Source organism: Neolamprologus brichardi, chromosome 15 (genome assembly GCF_056152115.1).
Source record: "Neolamprologus brichardi isolate AB-2024 chromosome 15, ASM5615211v1, whole genome shotgun sequence".
Taxonomy (NCBI): Eukaryota; Metazoa; Chordata; class Actinopteri; order Cichliformes; family Cichlidae; genus Neolamprologus; species Neolamprologus brichardi.
Window position 1 is genome coordinate 7,242,390 of NC_142118.1, and position 21,441 is coordinate 7,263,830.

Consider the following 21,441-nt stretch of genomic DNA (forward strand, 5'->3'; position numbering starts at 1 on the left):
GTGTGTTTGCAGAAGACAGAACTGTGGATAAACCTCTTTAACTTGACATACTGCTTATCTTTTTTCTTTTTTTTTTGGGGGGGGGGGGGGGGGGGCTTTTTATGGTCACATGGGGTTTGATGTCACTTCAAGACATGGAATGTGACAATGTTATCGCTACTTCCAGGTAATTATTCTGATAAGTTTCAGTGTGGTTTAAAAAAAAGAGATATGAAGTGTTTGGACAGGTGTTGTATTGACATGACTCATATCCACTATGTATAAAGATAAATTGGCTTACAGTTCAGTAAACCAATCTGTTGGCAGCGCTGTTATATAATACTGACATACTATCCTACTATACTTGGCAAGACAATGCTAGGTATTTCCCCGAGAGGCTTAAAAATAATTCTATAGATGCTAAAGTAAGAAAAAGACGTAAGAGGGCTTAACTTATGTCTTATCTGTAACACTTGTTTGTAACTTTGATCTTTAACCAGGTTAAACAAGATTTGTTGCACACTCCTCTGCATTGCATGCATTTCTTGGTCTGTCTTGGCTGCTTTTCTGATTTTATTGCCTCAACAAAACCCCAAATTGTTCTGTTACAAAAGAACACAAGAAGAATATGTAAAAAATAGCATCATATTAATATAAGTGAAAATGTGCTACTAAAAATAAATAAGGCTACAAAATACCCAAGCATAGAAAGTATCTAAGTTCATTTAACCTTAATTTATAGATTTATGTGCTTTTTGATACTCCACTACATCTAATACTTTTACTTAACTACATTCACATCAATGCTGCTGTTAGCAGTCTCTTTAAGGATTTAAAAGTGTGTATTTACACATAAAAATGCTGTGAAGTACACAACTCAGGGACACTTGAGCCGGAGCCAGTCCCAGATGCCACGGGGGATGAGGTTGGGTGAAACCTGTACAGGCTGCCAATCTGTTGGAGAGCTAACAAAGAAAGGCAGACAAATGTTCATGCTCACATTCACACCTATGGACAATATAGAATCAACCTAACCACCCTATGCATGTTTGGATTGTGAGAGGAAGCATGAGTACCGAGGGACAACTCAAGCACAGATTCCACACAGAAAGTCCCCGGCCTGGATTTTAACAGTGGACTTTTCTACTGTGAGCCAATGGTGCTAACCCTCATGCCGCCCCATTAAAATAAGTAATCATTAATAATGGGTAGTAATCCCTCAGCAATAATACAACATATAATCTGGCACTCCCAAGTGCCACAAAATATGTTGTATAATTTAATTTCTGATTATTTGTTGCTAAACTTTAAAAATTTTGCAGTGTCACTAAATGAATATGCACACACTCATTAATAGGTACACCTCGATATTGCCAGGTTGGACTCACTTTTGCTTTCAGAAATACTTTAATTCTTTATGGCATAGATGAGATCCAACAACATGCTGGAAATATTCCTCACAGATTGACATGATAGCATCACACGGTTGCTGCAGCTTTGTTTGTAAAATATCATGATGTGAATTTCCTGTTCCACTTTAGATTAAAATCTCTTGACCTTGGATGCCATTTGAGTACAAAACACTCCTTGTTAAGTACAGTGAACCAGTCTGACAAAGTTTAAGGCTTCTGATATGGTGCTTTATCCTGCTGAAAGTAGTCAGAAGATGATCATAAATTAATGGACATGGTCAGGTATAATACTCAAGTAGTCTGTGGTTTTTAATGATCCTCCATTGGTACCAAAGGGCCCAAAATGTGCAAGAGAAAATATCATCTACACATTATAATACCAGCAGAAGCAGCGGCCCGATGCAGCTGTTTTTTCATGTTGTTCGCACCAAATTGTGATCCTATCACTTGCATGTTACAGTAGAAATAGAGACTCATCAGACCAGGCAACGTTTTCCCAATCTTCATCAGTTTTGGTGAGCCTGTGTGAATTGTAACCTCAGTTTTCTCCTCCTAGCTGACAGTGAAAAGGAGAAAACTGAGCCATGGTGTGGTTTTCTGCTCATATAGCTTATTTGTTCAGTGGTTCAATGTGTTGAACATTTAGAGATGCTCTTCTGCATACCTCAATTGTAACAAGTGGCTATTTGAGTTAGTGTTCCCTTCCTATGAGTGGAGAGAGTCATTCTCCTCTTACATCAAATTAAGTAGATGTGTTCTGCTCGGCCATCTTAACTATGCCTACTTGCCTAAATGCTCTGAGATGCTGCAATGTGATTGGCTGATTAGATATTTCTCTTAACAAGCAGTTGAACAAGTGCTCCTAATGAAGAAGACGTAAAATTCTCGAAGATCAAAGTTCATTTTTTTTAATGGGTTAAGGAGCAACCTTATGCTACTGTCACACATATGAAAGAGGAAGTTAAACAGAAGTATCAGGTTATCAGTAACATTCTTACATCTATCCAGTGTACTGAATGTCAGTTTCACTACATGTCTCTTGATTGATTCTGACAATATAACAATTACAAGTTTTTTTCTGATAACTAAATCCAAGTGCAAAGTACAAAATGGAAGAAGAAAAGTCAGATTTATTATTTTTATTACATATGATTTCACTGTTAAAAGGCACTGCTTTACTTATTTAAATCACTATGTCAACATGAAAACTGGAACATGGAGCATCTGACTGAAGTCGTGTCACAAAAGTCATCTGATGTAAAAAATCTGCCAAATCAAGCACGTGGAGCTACTTGCTGTGGTGACCGTGGTGACCGCTTGTGAATAAATGAGGAGCGGAAAATATCTCCTTCTTTATAAGATGCCACAGTCCTGTTGTTCTCTGCTTTTGTTACTCGTCGAATATCAAACTTGAGCATTATTCTCTTGTGAATAACTTTGTATTAGCAACATAGACTGTATAAAAGGATAAGCATGCAGTCTGTAGAGAAATATGATGTGTATGATGTGAGTTTGAAGAAGTGGTTGTTGTTTGTGGCCTGAGCACAGTTTCAATTCTAGTATGAAAAACCTGAAGTAGAGCTTTAGATACATCATAATTACAGTTGCAAAAGTGACTTACAGTACAATATCCCGCGGACACACTGAGGCGTCATGTTCAAAGCAAACTAGTTATTTCAAACAGTGCAGCACATGTTTGCATAACAATGACAATGAAAATACTTAAATTAAAAGTGAAACAGAATTATAACAGGCTGCCAATTTAAATCTGTTTACTTGTCGTAATGTTGGAGCTGTGCTACGTTTTACACAAACTAAGTAGCCATGCTGTGTATTTCAATCAGCAATATTCTTCACAAACTAATGTTAATAACCATTCATACAAACCAACTCACTCTATGTACTTCCCAGTTTTTGAGACTATTATCACTTTCTTTGTGCCATTTCTTTCCCACATTTGCTTACAATAGCATTCACACAACTGTAAGGCCTTAAATAGAGTCATGTCAGTTGAAAATCTGCACAGGGTGGATTTTCCTACCTGCTTCTCTGCAGGTTTTAAAGGTGTGACGGGACTACAGGACTTTTGTCATTCTTCAGATATTAAAAATAGCAGGAAGGTTTGTTCCACATAAAAGAAAAAAAAGATAAGACTTAACAGTAAGACGGATGTACAGCTTTTACAGACATAACTACAGCAGGTTGTTTCCTTCATTCCAGTTTTTAAACTTATTGGCAAGACTGCCAGCTTTTGATTGATAGGGAGTCTCAGTGTACACAGTGCCACTACTCTCAAGCACAACGCACTACACACCCAGTGTTGTCCTTACTTATGCAAGTTTTGTCAGCTTTAGATTAGAGTGTATTATGTTTTCACAAATTGATATTTTTAGTTATGCCAATGATACAATCCAATACAATAAAGATTAACTTTATAGGAATGGCATGTTAGTTTGTGACAGATAATCAAGAAAAAGAAACAAAAAACAACATTTTTGTACTCCCAGCAGAGGTGTCTTCTGTACAACTTTAAACTTTGTCAACTTAAACCTCATTAACTATGCATGCTGTTTTCTGAATCACGGTTCAATGTATTGACTAATGTTTTAGTATTGACTAATGTTACCATTAGTCAATACTAAAAGACGTGGTATAAATACTTCCCAGTTTTAGGGGGTGTTTTCACTTTCGCTGTGCCATTGCTTTCTCACATTACTGTCATGTTTAACCAGTTCAGATATTTTCAAAAATATAGTCCCTCCAGATATTTACGCATGTGGTTTGAAAGTCTGCAGTAAGCGGATCTTCCTGTCGACTACTTGCTTCCCTGCAGAGTTTGAAGGAATGACAGGACCCCGAGCGCAAGCTTCTGCTGCGTCTGCGCATACTCAGTTCATTAAAGGAGGGCAGAGACGGGAGGGGGGCGAAGTTTTACCAGACTTCAGTTATTTAAAGTAGAAGGAAGTTTTGTTCCACACAAAATAAAACAAACCCCCCCCCCCCCCCCCCCATTGGCATACTGGTAAGGCTACTCAGCACAAACCTTTGCGGATAATCTGGAAACCACGCCTACACCCGGTCTGAACAAGTTAATCAAGTTGTTTAGCGGATGTTGACGTAGCTTCGTGACTTGGAGTAGGTAAGCAAAGTTTTGTTTACCTTATTAGCACTAGCTAACGCTTTCGTTCTTTAACTATTTTTAACCATTGCTTCATTTCGGTGTAACCATTGCTTCGGTTAACCAGTTTACACTACGCGTTTGTTTAATTTTGAGCTTGGGTATTTTACTCAAGTTTAACAACAGCCTCTTTGTGTGCGTTCAATGAAACTGTCAAACAGCTGTTTCAGAGACACTTGTTTCACCTTGTGTTACTTGGAGAAATGTCTCAGTCACGTTAAGACTAAACAACGTTGTCCCGCTTTTGCACTGTGAATGTACTCGTAATTTTGTTTTGTGCTAGCGTTGAGTAAAGTTCTTATCTCGTAGCCTATATTGCAGTTTTGATCCGCGTGACTCAGCGTGGCGCATCTGTTTCAGTGAAGGTGGATCACTAGAGATGAATGCTAGTTAACATGGAGCTAAGTGGCTAAATGACACATCACCAGCATTACTTCACACGACAAAAAAAAGCCACAGACCTTATCAGGTTTCTGCACGCCTTTCAGAAAGCAGACTGCAGTACACGACAGGAAGCTGTCAAGTGTTAATCAAGCAGAGGGGAACGCACATGTACTTAGTTTCTCAGTCTAAAAAGTCACATAGTACGAACAAGTAATTGTATAAAACACCACCTACCTAACAACAGTTGATAGATTCAACTGTATCTAATATGAACAAGCTACAGAGACGACCCTGCTGGATATACAAACCTAATTAAAAGTTATGCATTTACTACACTACACTCTTACTACTTTTACTTCTGTTATAAGATCTCTGTAGTGCTTTTCTCTGAGTTATAACTAGCAGCTGCCACTGCATGCACAGACAGCAAAAACTGATTATTGCAACACGGTTCAAGTGTCCTAATCTGGGATATCGTCTGATTTAATCTAGAGCCACAAGACTTGAAACTTGCTTTTGAAATCCTGAAAGTTGCAGAGTTGTGAAACGCTACGGCCTATTTGTTCGCTGTTGCTCACTGAAAACTCTGATAATCAATTAACTAATTAGGTCATTAAGTCAAATAGCAACTAATGTAGTGCTTCATAGCAAGGTTCTTACTGGGTACTACAGCTTCCTCCCACAGTCCAAACACATGCCTCTTAGGTTGGTGCTTCTGAGCTGGCTCTTGGCATGAATGTGATCATAAATCGCTGTCTGTCTCACCCATGTGACAGACCCATACCAATATCTGTGACAGCTGGCATAGGCTTAAAAACTACTGAAACCTTGAATTGGATGAGCAGAAGAAAATGGCTAGATTATTAGCAAACATTTGCTGGTTTCAGCTTTTCCAGCATATATCCTCCTTTTACTCAGGCTGGACGATTCTAAGACTCTTACATCAAACGCCATTTATGCAGTCTGAGTCCTGCTGTACTATCAAGAGGACATCTTGTAAAAAAATTTAATTGTGCTGACACTTTTGTGGGGGTTGGGGTAAGGGAGAACATTAACTTTCATTTCAAAATGACGGGAAATTTGCAGCTTCCACATTTTATGGCCCCAAAGGAGGCTGGGTGATCCTTTCTTGCTAATATTATGACTCTTTTGCTTAAAAAACATTAAATAGTTTCCTCAATTTTAGAGTCTTATCTTTGACTTAGTAGGATTTCTGAAATGTACAGTAATTTTACCACTTCCAAAACAAAAGGGGACGGCAGGATGTAAACCTGTGGCCATACTTCAAACTGTACATGTCCTGTATTTAAGAATTCATTTTAAATGGTACTGAAATTGTTTTTTAGCATGAAACATGAAAACAGGACAACTCTGCCCACAACCAACAAGACAGGTAGTCCTCTGATTTAAATCAAACAGAAACTAGGCAAACCAGAGAGGGGAAGGGTCCACAACTTAATTAGGAAGTCCATCAGGATAACCCATGATCTTGATGTCCCTCTTAAGGGGATACTTCCTTAAACAGAATGCCACAAGCCTTCCTCAATCAGCTGAAACCATACGTGTCCTGTAGGGCTGGGGGATATGGCCTAAAATCCATGGTATTATTTGAAGCATGTGCGGTAACAATATATGTTGCGATATATTCTTTTCTTCTGTATACCGTATTTTCCGCACTATAAGCCGCACTTAAAATCCTTTAATTTTCTCAAAAATCGACAGTGTCAAAAATCTGTCAAAAATGTTTTAGAATGACTTTGTTAAGCTAACAAGCTGCACTGCTTGATGGATTGTCGGAGCATTACAGTTACCATAGTCAGGAGCTCGCGGAGTATTCTGGGTTTAAAACTCTGTTGGCTTCAGGTTCCAAAATCAAACGAACACTGCGGCATCACTGAGAGTTAAAAACTGTCTAGATTATTTCATCTATAATAAAATGTTCAGTGTAACAATTAAGTTTAACATCCAGGCATCTATGAAAAAAGAATTTATTAAATTTAACGGAGTTAGAAGTTAGCAGGAAGTTAGCTCACTAGTTTCCACCTAAACATGATATACCATGTTCTGACTGAGATATTTCTGAAAGAATTCTAACGTACAGCTCTGCTATCACTTCCAACGTAAATGAAGACAGAAAACTAAACAGCAGTGTCTTTTTTAGGGTTACTAAGTTGGGCTAGCTGGTATATAATGATGTGCTACGTGATCACTAGCGACACATTTATGTTAGCATAACATAAACACAGTGAAGCTGGATGATGAACGCTAACCTTTTTCCATTCGATAAAAGTTAACCAGAGTGTTCCTGATGTTTAGGGACAAATGCAATCACATGGCAGGATGCTGTAAATGGACCAAACTTCAGTCAGGAGAACAACTGAGATAATCCATCCACAATACTGAGGTTAGTCATTAATATACTGCATCATCATTAAATATTAATGAATAAATGGTAGGGAAATGGAAGAAGCACAGTTTTTGGCTTTCCTAATATTCCAAAACATGCTTCATCTTCTCCCTACTACTGTCGATCAGCTACTGGTCGGAAGGTTGGTGGTTCGATCCCTGGCTCCTCCAGTCTGCATGCCAAGTATCCTTGGGCAAGATACTAACTGATGCATTCATTGGAGTGTGAATGTAGTTTAGTTTGCACTTGTGTTTAGAAGTGCTTGTGTGGGTGGCTAATGGGTGAATGAGGCATGTTGTTGTATACAGCGCTTTGAGTACTCCGGGAGAGTAGAAAAACGCTATATAAGAATCTGTCCACTTACCATTTACCATGATGACACCATTAACATGCGCTATCGCGGTACCGTTCATATGGTTTCTACTATATACCGTTTATACCGGCCACCCCTAGTGTCCTGTTTGGCAGTTCATAAACCAAATCCCACAGCCTCAGAGCCATTGCTTACACATTACTCAATAATAGACTTCAGGTGTTGTCAGTTTGCCAATGCTCCTCAAAAGCTGGTATGTACAACAGTACTGTCTGGCCCTCCTCCAGCTCCTCTCCTGACAGCACTAAGTATGACTCCACTTTGACAGTTCTGAGTAAAATCCTGTCGGCCTCACTCAGCCCTCTGTCCTTTCATAATAATAATAATGGATTGCATTTTATATAGCGCTTTGAGGGGTCCCGAAAGCGCTTTACAATACCACTATTCAGTCACTCTCACATTCATACACTGATGAAGGCAAGCTACAGTTGTAGCCACAGCTGCCCTGGGGCAGACTGACAGAGGCGAGGCTGCCATATTGCGCCATCGGCCCCTCTGACCATCAACAGTAGGCGGTAGGTGAAGTGTCTTGCCCAAGGACACAACGACCGAGACTGTCCGAGCCGGGGCTCGAACCGGCAACCTTCCGATTACAAGACGAACACCCAATTCTTGAGCCACGATCATTGTTAGTGCCATGGTTGACAAGACTTAACAACCCAGCTTTGTGTGACTATTAGGTGTGTAGAATGGATTTTAATTGTTTTTTTAAAGTTAGACTCTGAGAAGTTATTGGTGTTTCAGTGTTCAGATATGTTTCCTTCATTTAACCATTCAAGTTTGGCCAGAAATCCACACAAAAATGGAAACGGTAGAATTACATTAATTACATTTTTTTTTTGTGATCTAAAGACCTGATGTCCACTACTAAAAAGTAAATACAGTCATTAAAAATAGTGAAATAATTAATTAAATTAATTATTTAAAGTAAAATTTAATTAAATAATTAATTAAATAATTAATTACATTATGACTATTTATTTATTTTACTGTAACATGTTTCTCAATAATAGCAGTAATTGGTGGTTGATTGTTGCAATTTCAAAGAAAATGTTGCATCCCTTATTCAAAGGTTTGTTAATCGGGGAAATCATTGTTCAAAAGTCGACACTCAGGGACCATTGGTTTGAGATTTGTTTGTGATCACACAGTTTAAAGCCTTAATGGTGGTACTCCCACAAGTCATCAGTAGTTGAGTTAATACGTCTTCCACTTCTGTGACTATGAGAGATCTCATTTTAATCGTGCAGTGCTGTTATTCTCTACAGAGGGACAGCTGGTCCATTCCAGTAATGAAATCACTGTGGTGGGAGCAAGAGTCCCACCTGCCTACAAACCGTAGCGATGGCGCTGTCTGCTTCAACTCCACACAGAGCACCGTCCTAAAAGGACTCAAATTTGGAGGAGTGCCAGATGTCCTGCTAATCAACTTCGTTGTCTTTGTGGTTTGTTTCTGCCCCTTTCTGATCTACTTCTGATAAAGGGAGACATAATTACAAATACTTTAAAACTCAGTTCTTTGTCTTGTGAATACATTCTTTCCTTTTAATGTTTTAAAAGCTAAAGTAAATTCTTCTAATAGAGCAATTTAAGACATAATAGTGATAAATGGTCAGTTGTATTGCTATCCACAGGTTCTGCTGATCATCTTCACGATTATCAGGAAGCAGTTCTGGGACTACGGACGTTTAGCCTTGGTCGCAGACGATGACGGGTCAGTTAAGTTTGAGCATAATCTAAGCAGAAGGACATGTGGTGCACATACTACCCAGAATCTAGATTTTGAAATTGTAAACTGAATCTGCATTAGTCTTTGACACAGCCACTTTGTATATCAGGTTCACTGGCTCATCACGCCGCCGCTATGGACGTATGTCATCCACTGGGTCCATCATGGAGGAACCAGATTATGACACGGTATGTAAAAGAATGTCACTAAAAATAGAATTAATAAAGCATAAAACGGTGGTTGTACTGATAAAGATAAATGGTATCGTTAAGGTAAACTGACTTCAGTTAATACTCGATGTAGTAATGATCGAAAAACAGATTTTTTTGTTTGGGTTTTTTTGTTTTTTGAGTTTTTTAAACACTACCTTCTTTTGAAAATGTATGAAACCCACTAAAACATAAACAAACCATCAAATTAGGATGTGTGTTTGGGATATGAAGTGAGCTCAAGTTCCTCACCAAAACCGGTTCACAGGCTTCCCTTAATACATTTGACCGCATATACCTAATAGCATTGTAGGCAGACAGTTTTAATCCACTGGAATGTTGGTTGTTCAAAGATATCAATATAATGTGCTTTGGTAACACTTATGCCCTTTTTTGATTCAGTGACCATGACTTGCAATTGTAGGAAGTTGGTTTCAGTCTCAGCGTGTTTTTGAAAGGCGACGAAGGGCTTTACGCAGGTCTTCTTTGGGTATTTTAGAGCAATAACAGATCTCTCTTTTTGTTCAGGGATTCTGCTCTTGGCTGCGGTATATCTTCACAATAGAGTGAGTGTTTTTCTTTTTTTTTTTCCTGTTTTAATCATTGTTTCACTCCAAAAACCTACTTTGTCATCCTTTCAGTAATGAGGCAGAATATGTGAGGTGTGATTCTGTATTTGTATGCTTATGTCGCAGTGATGAAAAGATAAAAGCCAAGTGTGGCATGGATGCTGTTCACTACCTGTCATACGAGCGACATTTGATTTACCTGCTGGTGATTCTCACCGTCTTGTCCATTGGTGTCATACTACCTGTCAACATGACTGGAGGCCTTCTGAGTAAGTTTTAAAGTATACCCTTCACTCTTGTGTTTCAAGAAAAAAAATCAGCTTAATGGCTGAAGTTAAAAAATGTACTGATTAAAGATCAGGCGCGAGTCAAGCAACAAGAACTCAGGAGCTGAGCTGTCCACTTCATAATCAGTGATTTGTACCCACAGACCATTGAGCATGTTTTTTAAGCCATTTTTTAAAGGTTAAATTCATTGTTCTGTGATATGTGTCTATTCATATTTTTGCTAATTTTAAAATTTTATTTTATTTCTTTCAGATATTGACACACAGATGTTTGGAGAGACAACTATTGGAAATCTGAAAAAGGGGTAACTGCTTTATAAAAGTATGACGTTTGAACAAACCCTGATACCGTAGGATGGTATTTTCTTGTTTTTATTGTCTACTTTGAATAACTGTCCTTCTGGTATTTTCTTGTAGAAACAACCTGTTATGGCTACACACTGTATTTGCAGTTATCTACCTGATCCTGACAGCTTTGCTGCTGCAGCGTCACGTGTCACAAATGAAGGGCACGCGCAGAGAGATAGTGAGTGTCAGAGCACTGGAGTAGACTAGAGTACTCAGACTAGACTGGATGCTATTTGATGTAAATTTATGATAATACATGGCTGGGATGTTAGTTTCCCACTATCCTTTTACATTGGATTGCATTTTTCTGTGAGAAGTGTTAAGTTGTTCCCCTTCTGATTTTCTTTTCCTAGGCCAGAAACACCTTGTTTGTGTGTTCCCTCCCCAAAGAAGTAACAGCAGAAGATGTAAAGACCCATTTTGTGTGAGTAAACAGAATTGTATAATAAAGATTATAATGAAATTCTGGTTTTGTTCACATTTTGTCTTGAGCATGGAGACTAGTATTTGTAACCAACTGTGTTTGTTTAAAGAGAGGCATACCCTTCCTGTCAAGTGTGTGCTGTCACCTTGGCGTATAATGTGACCAAGCTCATGTACCTTGATAAGGAAAGGTAAGAAAATCATGTGTGTATTTTATACTCTATCAGTAAGTTCAAATGTTTGACAGTTTCGCATTTGTTTTTCTAACCTCAAAATGTTCTTGTAGAGCATATTCAACTTTTTACAAAAGTAGCGGACCGCCTACACTACAAGAGCTGCACAGCCATGGCAACCCAGGTCATGAAGCTCATGGTGCACAGATTTTGTGCTGATGTTAATTTCACAGAAAGTGGGCAGAGCAGCAGTCAGTCAGCAGAGCATTGGCGACTTTTATGCAAATTCAAGCATTAGGAAGTGTGACCCGTTTTTTTATGTACACATAGTTGTCAATCACTTCTGTGTTTTTTTTTGTTGATTTTGAGTTTGTCTTTTTGTTGTTCTTGTTGTTGTGGGGTTTTTTTTCATCTCAGGATACGTGCTGGGAAAAACCTGTGCTACTATGAGCATATCCTACAGAAAAAAGATCAACGTGTGTTCATCACCCCCCGTATGTGTGGCCACTTATGTTGCTGCGTCAGCTGTGTGAAGGTGAGCCAGGCCAGATGATCAGAGTTCTGCACCATTTTAAGTTCAGTATTATGTATATAGCGCCAGCTCACAATTACAGTTGTGTACGAAAGTAGGAAATTAGAGGACATTTGGGTCTTTATATCTTTAAGACATAGTAGTTTAACTAGTTAATTTGTATCATGAATAAATAAAGCTGGGTATCATCTGCATTGCAATGAAAATGTATGCAGTATTTTTTAAATAATATTTTAATCATTTACCCAAGGGAAACATATAATGTAAACAGTATTGGTCCCAACAACAACAGACCTGATGTCAAATTAAAATCTCATAACAGAGAGGAGAGAAGAGTTATGTGGAACTCTGTGAGTGACTTTGATGTCTGAAAAAGACTCCCTGTGTCATGCACAACTTGAATTAACTAGCTATCACATAGATATGATTCAAATCACTGCAGCATAGTATCTTAAATACCTCCGGCAGGTTCTAATCTGTATAGTAAAATATTATAGTTAACGGTGTTTAACTCTTCACTGAAGTCTCGCTGGAACTGTACAGAAATGAATCCACAGTCGGTGGATGCAAGAAGACCATGTGCAACCTTCACTAAGACTTTCTGTACTGTTATGAGTTCTCAGTCTAAGTAAAGATTTAATTACTGCCACCCTAAAAGCTTGTGGTATGTGATCTCTTAATAAAGATAGATGAATCATATTTAAAAATGAATCATTAATTAATGGTGAAACTACTTTGAGCAGTCTTGTAAGAATGTGGTCTAAAAGGGACCTTAATGGTTTAGAGGAAGCATTTATTCAAGTTAACTCAGATCAGTGAGAGAGAAAGTCATAGTAAATATCAGCAGTTATTTGAGTTGCTAGTTCTAAGTTCTAATGGTTAAAGGAATGTTTGGCTCAACAGAGCTCTAACCACTCATTGGCCATCTGTCTGATTGCAACAGATGTTTGCCACTCCCACAAGCACTTGGTGACCCACTGTCATCAAGTACTTGTTCATAGAAGGTTGTTGGGGTTTTGTGTGTTTGTTTATTTGTGTTTTGTTGTGTTTTAAGTGAGTACAACTCAATATTCTCTCTAATTTATGAGTTATTTGCTTTATGGTGCTTGTTTGTGAGTTATACCAAGGAGTTAAATATCCTTGATTTGTTGCCTTCCTTTTTAAGCCACAGTTTCCAGGGTCGTTTGCAGTGAGGCTTTAACACTATTAACAAGATAATCAGCCTTTGTAGGAGTAGAGTTTAGATGGTTTGCATTGTGTTTGCACATAATATTGAAGAAATAATGGAGGAAACACTTGCTTAAATCTAGTTACAGCGCTTTCAGAAATGTATTATCAGCTGCTTTGTATTCCAGTATCGTAAAATTAAATGTTATTAGAAAATGATAAGACAAAAGAGGATTTTTTTAAGGGAATATGTTTAAATGTTCAGTTTCAATGCTATGTAGAACAAGATTCATAAAGCATTTAAAGTAGTTGGTGAGCTTTTAGTTTAATCTTTGAAATATAATTAAAGATCTACACTGCAGAGTGCTAAATCTGAAAATGAAACTGATTCAGAAAACATGTACCGTCTATTTAAAATAATATTTTCTGTGTTTGTGTCTTCTCAGGTTGACGCCATAGAGCATTACCATGCTAAAGAAAGGTTACTGCTGGAAAAGGTGAGACAAGAGGCAGAAATAGCACCACACTACCCCCTAGGGATTGCTTTTGTCACCTTACAGACTGAGGCCATGGCCAAATTGTGAGTATTAGTGTAACCTTTTGAGGTCCAAATAGTCATAAGTGTTAACCCTAACCTTAACTCTGCCCTGTGTCAGATTATTTCCAAATTAACAAATTTACAAAAAAATGCATAATTACATACATATTTTAATAGCCTAGGGTTAGTGTTACAGTTGGGGTTGTCACTGACGGTGACTTAAGTGTTCTTACTATCTGTAGTATCATTACTTGCTGTACAGTATGTACTACTTTTGTATCTAATGGGTCCAACTGCATTGTAACTCATTTGGTGATTGACTGCTATTTCCATTATTTTTATTTTTGTAAGAACAACGTGCCTTGACAGTGTTACCAACATTGGCATGCCAAGTGTGTCAGTGTTTTTCTGTAAGCAGCAATATTCGGTGTGGTTTATCCTCTTCCCTGATGATGACCATGATCTCTTAATTTCATGTCATTAGATTTCTTATTCTGTTGACGTTTAGTGGGAAAATGCCTCGTGGCAATTTTTCTGAAAGCTAATGCAAACGTTAATCGCTAAAAGTTATCATTTACCTGCTGCAGAATTCTGAAAGACTTCAATGCAGTCAAGTGTGGTACCATGAGCAGCTGTTGTGGAGCGCAGCGCCAGCCGTCATCCAAAAGCCAAAGTCTGAAAGTGAACAAGTGGCGGGTCGGGTTTGCACCATATACAAGGAATGTTTACTGGTAAGATCTGAAATGCTAACCTTTCACACTGTATGCTCCCCATGCACTCCATAGAATTTTACTCATAAACTAATTTATCTATATAGATGGACTAAGTGGCAACAATAACAAAATAATAATACAAAAAAATACATTGACTCTGGCAAAATTGTTAGTAAACATTAGTATTTGTGAAATGTAGCAAAGTTATCTGGTTTATTATTTTTCACTCCAAACTGTGGCAACATTTAGAAAAAAGGGAGCAGTCAAAAGTACCTTTATTTGTGTCAGCCCAGAATTTTACAATTTGAGCATCTAAGTTCTGCCTGTACTAACATCAAAACCTATACTCTGCACATAGGCTACGTTCACACTGCAGGTGAAAGCGCATCAAATCTGACTTTTTTGACCCTATGCGACCCAGATCTGATCATGGTATGACCGTGTGAACAGCACAAATGCGATATTTTCAAATCCGACCTGGGTCACTTTCGTATGTGGTACTGAATCCGATACATATCTGATGTTTTAGAAAGCGACTGCTGTTTGAACGGTCATGTCGCATTAAATCCGTCTTTTACGTCACTGACACAAGACAGACGCCAATTATCAGCGCCGGAGAAGCGCCCGATAAGGCACTGCGAACGCTTCCTGGCCATCCAGTGTAGATGTTAGTGAAACTGTTGGGAAGACAACGTTGGAGAAACGTGAACATTTTATTTGTACTGCATAATCTGCAGATTCTGACAGAAATCTGCAACTATCCTTTGAAGCACCGCTCCTCTCTAAAACAGCAATAAGGATAATTATTAGGCCATTTGTAAATGACAAAATAACTTGATAACTTAAAGCAAAATTGGGAAACGTAAAGTCCGAAACAAGTCTTTATATTAAGGGCCATCAGAGAACAATACTGTTTGGTCTGAGTCTAAACAGAGCGCGTTGTGTGTGACGTCTTCTTTTGCGCATGCGGACCGCTTTGAGGGTTCACACTAGAGCACGTTTGCTGTCACATTTTATCGGCGTAGTAATTTAACTTTTTTTGAGAAAATACAGGTCTTATATAATGTTGTGTGCTTGCGTGCAGCAACATTTGTATTCTTAATGTATACTGTTCACATCAGAAACAGGAGACATTTATGAGGAAGTATTCAGGGTGCACACCAGCACTTTGCAGTGTCTCTTTGTATGTAACTCTCCTGTTATTTCTGTTTTTCACGTTTTTCCTAACCCACAGGGAAAATCTCTCAGTGCAGGGTTTTTTCTGGTACGCGCGCTATATAGCGCTAAATTTATTCCTTTTCATCCTGCTGACCTTATTCACGACCCCCACTATCATTATCAACACCATGGATAAGTTCAACGTGACCAAGCCCATCAACGCTCTAAATGTGAGACTGGCACATGCAAACACAGTTAACCATCACAGGTTTGCAGCAAGTCTAAAGGTTGTTTTGTTGGTTTTTTGCCCTAGAGCCCCATCATCAGTCAGTTCTTCCCCACGTTCCTGCTGTGGGCCTTCTCTGCTCTGCTTCCTACAATAGTGTACTATTCTACACTAGGAGAGGCACACTGGAGCAGGTAGAAAGGACACACACACACACACACAGAGCAGTAGTGTACTGATTGGTTTCAGAGGTAATTTGTTTTATTCCGCTGCCATCTGTGTCTCAGGTCCAGCGAGCAGCTGAGCATGATGCGCAAGCTGTACTTTTTTCTGCTCTTCATGGTACTCCTCCTCCCCTCGCTGGGACTCACCAGGTAATTTTTATTACTGCCAGTTTGAATAAGCACCACTTTACAAAAAAACTAGGTTTATTGTCTATTCACTGAAACTACTTCTCAGTATGTCGCATACAGCAAGAAATGGAGGAACTCAAACACTTCCATGTATCAGAAGCCATAACTCACTGTTGGCCTACATTTCATAAGACTCGCTGACAAAAACTATCCAAGTTCAGTCGCCACAGCCAAGTGTAAATGCTTTGCATGAAATAAATCCTTTTTATGTCCATATGTCGTTTTCTCAGTAAAATAAAAATTCCCCCAAGTGAAGAGATGTTTAATGGTGTCGGTACATGTAGCCAAGAAAGCTTGCCTAACTTTCTGTGTTTTTGTTTAGTCTTGCTGTGTTCTTCCAATGGCTATTTGACAAAAGATTTCTCTCCAATGGGACAGTGAGATTTGAGTAAGTGAGCTCTTTTGAAAGTTAATAGAGTTGAGATTAAGTCATCATTTCTCTGATATTATATAATACAAGCTTTACTAACATATTAATAACTTGCCTGTTTTTAAGATTATTTTGTACTGTGTTCTTTACGTTGTTTTAGAATATAAATTTAACATTTAAAGTATGGTTGTTGGTTGTTTTATTTACAGCTAGATGCTTTTCTGAGATTATAATGGTTTGGTTGAAGCTGACATGCTTAGACAATGTGTAATATCATACAAAATGGGTAAATGTTTTTAAATATAGCTTCTTATGATCCTGGACAAACTATTTATTTACCGAAATTAACGTTTTGCCCTGTTCTTCTCTTTTGGTGGTCTCTGGTTTGATTACACCAGGTGTGTGTTTTTACCTGACCAAGGGGCATTTTTTGTCAACTACGTGATTGCAGCAGCCCTCGTGGGCTCTGCGATGGAGTTGTTGCGGTTGCCAGGGTTACTGCTTTACGTCATTCGTTTGGTGATTGCTCGCTCTGCTGCTGAAAGGAAATATGTCAAAGAGGTTTGTAGTGGCTTTAGCTGCTATACTTTGCTCTAATTTCATTCTGTCATAAATCTACAACTGTTAGAGAATATATTGTTTGTGAATATCTTTCTGATTCTCCCCTTCGTATTTAGAAGGTGAATAACTTGTCAACATCGTGTTACAGAATCAGGCATATGAGTTTGAATACGGAGCCATGTACGGCTGGATTCTTTGTTTATTTACGGTTATCCTGGCTTACAGCATCATTTGTCCTGTAATAGTGCCTTTCGGTGAGTACAGAAGTGTTGCTCCACTAGATGTTTTTTTTTTTATATATAATTCGTTTTTCTTTATTATCTAATAGTCTGTTGACTTTTCAGTTTTTAATCGCCTCCTTTCTGACTGTATCAGGTCTCATCTACATGGTTCTGAAGTACCTGGTGGACAGATACAACCTGTGCTTTGTTTACCTGTCTGCTCGCCTAGACCGCCAAGTTCACCTGGAGGCTGTGAATCAAGCTCTCGGCGCACCCATCATCTGCCTAATATGGCTTTACTTCTTTTCTGTCCTCAGAATGGGTGAGAAATAATCTATCCTTTTTCATAAGGGTTTATCAAATTATCAAAGAGTCACGAGAGGCAGACTCTGTCCCAGCAGACACTGGATGATAGAATACAGAAAGTAGAATACCATACCATTTTAATTCATATCCATACAAACTGCCAATTTCTAATCCTCATAAACATGCTATCTGATGTGCATGTCTTTGGACTCTGGCGTGCTAGCTAGCCAGGCATAGATGAGTCAAAACCTCCTTGCTGTGAGGCGGCACTGACTGCCACTTTTAAAATTCTGCAACGATTGGCCATGTTTAACCCTAAACATGGCCAATAATGCTTGAGGGACATTTTATCTCCGAGTCAAATGTACACGCTTTTCCTCTGACCTTTGATGTCCTGTCTACATTGTTTTGCTGTGAGAGTCACAGTTTTATCACTACGGTGCTAGTTCGCTTCTTTAAGTTGTTTTGAGTAGTTTGAGCGCACAACAAGGTTTATGGATATTTTATTGAGTAACTGAGTCATGATTTCTGCAGAGAGACATTGCTGCTGAGTTTTTAAAATGTTATTTTTGGGAAAAAACTCCTGCTACTTCAAGCATCAGAAGACTAGCTCTATGTAGTTGTAGTTCAAGAAAAGCCAAACGCAGCCAAAAATACAGGACAAGCTTATTTTGAAGATAAAATGAAAGTTACACAAATTGATTAGCCTCATCTGTTTTTAATGATAAATTATTCATTCACACTTAATGCTTACTTGAGTTCACGTCTTCAGTATTGAACGGTTATTTCAACCCAAAGGTACCCCCCTCCCCCCTGTCAGCTATGAATTAAAGTTTTCCATACCTGTATTTGAAATCTACGGAGCCCCTCTGATGACATGGTCCAAAAAATAAATAAATTGTGGCCACAAAATTCTACTTCGTGCCCACAAAATGCTAATTTCCTGGACAGCTGCGTAGAGACATAAGCATAAGAGTAGGCTAAACCTATACACCATGGACAGAGACAGTATGATTGAGTTTTATTTTAGGCTGGGAATGAGCTACAAATGCATTTTGAAAAGCCTGCAAGGAACCATTATTACGGAAAGACATTTAAACAGCATATTGAGAGCCAAGTTGCTTTACAGACTAAACTACAACCTGGACGCCGGGATCGATTTTATTGTCAACCAACTGCAAGGGCCTGGGAAGGATCACGGTTATCGGTCAAGTGTTTCGTGCCCACAAAATAGTATTTCGTGGGCACAAATAAGTATTTTGTGGGCACATTATACCCATTTCGTGCCCACGAAGTAGTATTTTGTGGCCACAATTTATTTATTTTTTGGACCATGTCATCAGAGGGGCTCCGTAGAAATTGTGTTTGTGTGTGCATGCAATGTTTCAGGTTTCTGGGCACCCACATCTCTGTTTACTTTGGTGGTCCTGTGTATCACCATCATCATCTCTCTCAGCTATACCTGCTTTGGCTTTTTCAAGTACCTCAGTCCACTCAACTATGTGGTGAGTTTTTCTTGTGCGTGATCAGTACTCTGTTGTTTCTATGTCGTCCTGCACAATCAGTGCTCACAGCGTTTGCGTTCTCTCTCAGGTCAAGGACGAGGACGAGGATCCAGGAGAGGGCGTGGACGAAAGCACTTCGGTACTGTATTTGTTCTTTAAAATGTGCACATTATAACTAAAGCTCAGGCATATTTAAGAGGGGCCTGAACTTATGTCAACCTGCATGTCCATTCATTTGCCCTATTTGTCATTTGTCCTGTTAGTCATTAACAAGCAATGACTTACATAATGATGAATTACTTTGGCTTCAGCTGCCACAGAAAATGCAACTGCACTTAAATAACACAAAACATTGGAGGATTATAGACCCGAGAGAGATAAAATGGAAGTCTACCCAGTGGATCCTGAGGGTTGTTCAAGTCGTGAACTTTGAGCCTTATTAGTAGTTTCTACACTTATGTTCAAAGCTGACTCCAGTTTTGTTTTTTCGAAGCTGTATCTTTCCTTTCTGTCTTCACAAGGTCATACTTTGGCCACCACTTTCAGCATTGCATGAATCACATCACATAGAGTTAAGAATTTACAAAAATCAGTATAGAGAAACACGCTTTTCTTTTGTTTTCACTGCTCATCCATTTTGTCTTGGCTGTACGTTAACAGGTTTACCTTCCCAGAGTACTCAACCCTAAATCACCTGCCAGCATCTCACAAAATGATGATCAGCCGCCGCAGTCTTATGGGTCTTTTGATGACACTGCAGCCTGCAGCTTCATACCAGTAGACAAAAACATGGAAAAATCCAACAGTGATTCGAACCCTGGAAGTCAAGATGCTCCTTTGTCTTGATCATAAATTTGCTTCTTCGAGGTTTTACAGACAGTCCCGTTGAGTCCAGAAACCTTCATAGATCAGCACCTACGATGTTACAAAGTGGTAACTTATTTAATTTCTTCTGTGAGATAAGTTTATGGTTTCAGGGAAAATGTGTTGTTCATTTTGAAATTACTATTTATGGGTGGGACTTTTATTGGATATCTAGAGAATACGTTTGACCAGTATAGACGGGAAACAAGATTTTAATATTATCTGTCATAAAGCACAACCAATTGTTTGAAACCTCACTGATGAGGACCAACTCACCATGTCATGTCAGTTGTTATTATGCTCATTTCACAAGCTTATGGGGTCCACTGGGATAGCTTTATATGGTTTAATGTTTCAATACACCTCAAGTGTAAATTGCAGGAGCCTTCTCAAACACTCCTGAGCTTTTCTCTTTAATTCTCCCCTCCTGAAAAGCTCGGTCAGCTGGCATGAGGGAGGCAACTAAAGAAAAAAAAGTTTCATCTTTAGCTTGTTTAAAAGGAGCATTTTATACATCGCTGTCACCTTTCTAACTGGTTTGATTCTCAGGTGACGTCACAGCTGTATTAACATCTGGGCAGCAGGTTAAAAGGCTTTGGAGTGGCAGCTGGTTTGCATTACACCAGGCTGCCTTTGAGTCATTATTTCATGTTTGTTTGAAAACAGAAACTGGGAAATATTGTAATGAGAACACTTTGCTGTATGAGTACACGAAGAAAAAGGGTAGCAAACGTGCTAATGTACAAACCTTTTTACCAAAAAAGCAAGAAATCTTCAGGGTCTTTGTTCACCCTTGCAGCCAGCAGCAGAATATTTGGCATTTTAAACTGACGGTTAGCATTATTAGCTCTGGCTGGAATATGATGGTGGGCAATGAGCACTTAGATTTATTTGAGGCAGCTGCTCATTCTTTGTTTAAAACCATGGCATTAATTGATGTAGATATGTTAAGGAACAAAATGAGGGGGAAAAGGGGAAGACATGAACAAATGAATATGAGTCATAATATTTGCAAAGGAACACCAGAATTAATTTCTCACACATACTGATTTACGTCTGCTACACAAATGCCAAAGGGATTGAATGCTGATTATTGCCAGAGCACCTGCCAAGGGTCTCCTTAATATTGTACTTTTTTGTATCTTTCTTGTGTTTACTAAAAAAAATCAGTTTTTGCTTTTTGTAATACAATCAGTTCTACAGGAGGTGGAAACCAAAACAATGTTTTGATTGTTGGTGCCATATACAATGTTGTATAAGGTCAGATAAAAATTCTTAAGCATTATTTAATGAATGTTATAAACGGGTCAATGTTTATCTGCGTCAAATGTATCTTTTGCAGCTTAAATTAAGCATTTAACAAAGAAACAAATTATTAAAGAAAACTTGATCAGTG

The 21,441-nt window shown here is 38.5% G+C and overlaps 1 protein-coding gene across 1 annotated transcript; it reads left to right on the forward strand.

Moving 5' to 3' along the window:
* Positions 1–4,383: 4,383 nt before the first annotated feature.
* tmem63a (transmembrane protein 63A) lies at positions 4,384–21,441 on the forward strand. The gene is made up of 24 exons (XM_087851890.1): positions 4,384–4,530; positions 7,270–7,357; positions 9,002–9,178; positions 9,368–9,447; positions 9,572–9,650; positions 10,200–10,237; positions 10,367–10,509; positions 10,781–10,832; positions 10,945–11,053; positions 11,229–11,299; positions 11,409–11,489; positions 11,889–12,006; positions 13,617–13,750; positions 14,296–14,439; positions 15,656–15,809; positions 15,893–15,999; positions 16,093–16,179; positions 16,541–16,606; positions 16,987–17,149; positions 17,298–17,403; positions 17,525–17,692; positions 19,066–19,181; positions 19,270–19,320; positions 19,842–21,441. Exons 3-24 carry the CDS (start codon positions 9,026–9,028, stop codon positions 20,025–20,027), a joined length of 2,406 nt encoding a protein of 801 aa, XP_087708016.1. The 5' UTR covers positions 4,384–4,530; positions 7,270–7,357; positions 9,002–9,025; the 3' UTR covers positions 20,028–21,441.

Coding starts and splice junctions, on each gene's coding strand:
- tmem63a (XM_087851890.1), top strand. CDS start 9,026: ATGAAATCACTGTGGTGGGAGCAAGAGTCCCACCTGCCTACAAACCGT. Junction 12,007..13,616: donor GCTGCGTCAGCTGTGTGAAG/GTGAGCCAGGCC, acceptor GTGTCTTCTCAG/GTTGACGCCATAGAGCATTA. Junction 17,150..17,297: donor AAAGGAAATATGTCAAAGAG/GTTTGTAGTGGC, acceptor ATCGTGTTACAG/AATCAGGCATATGAGTTTGA.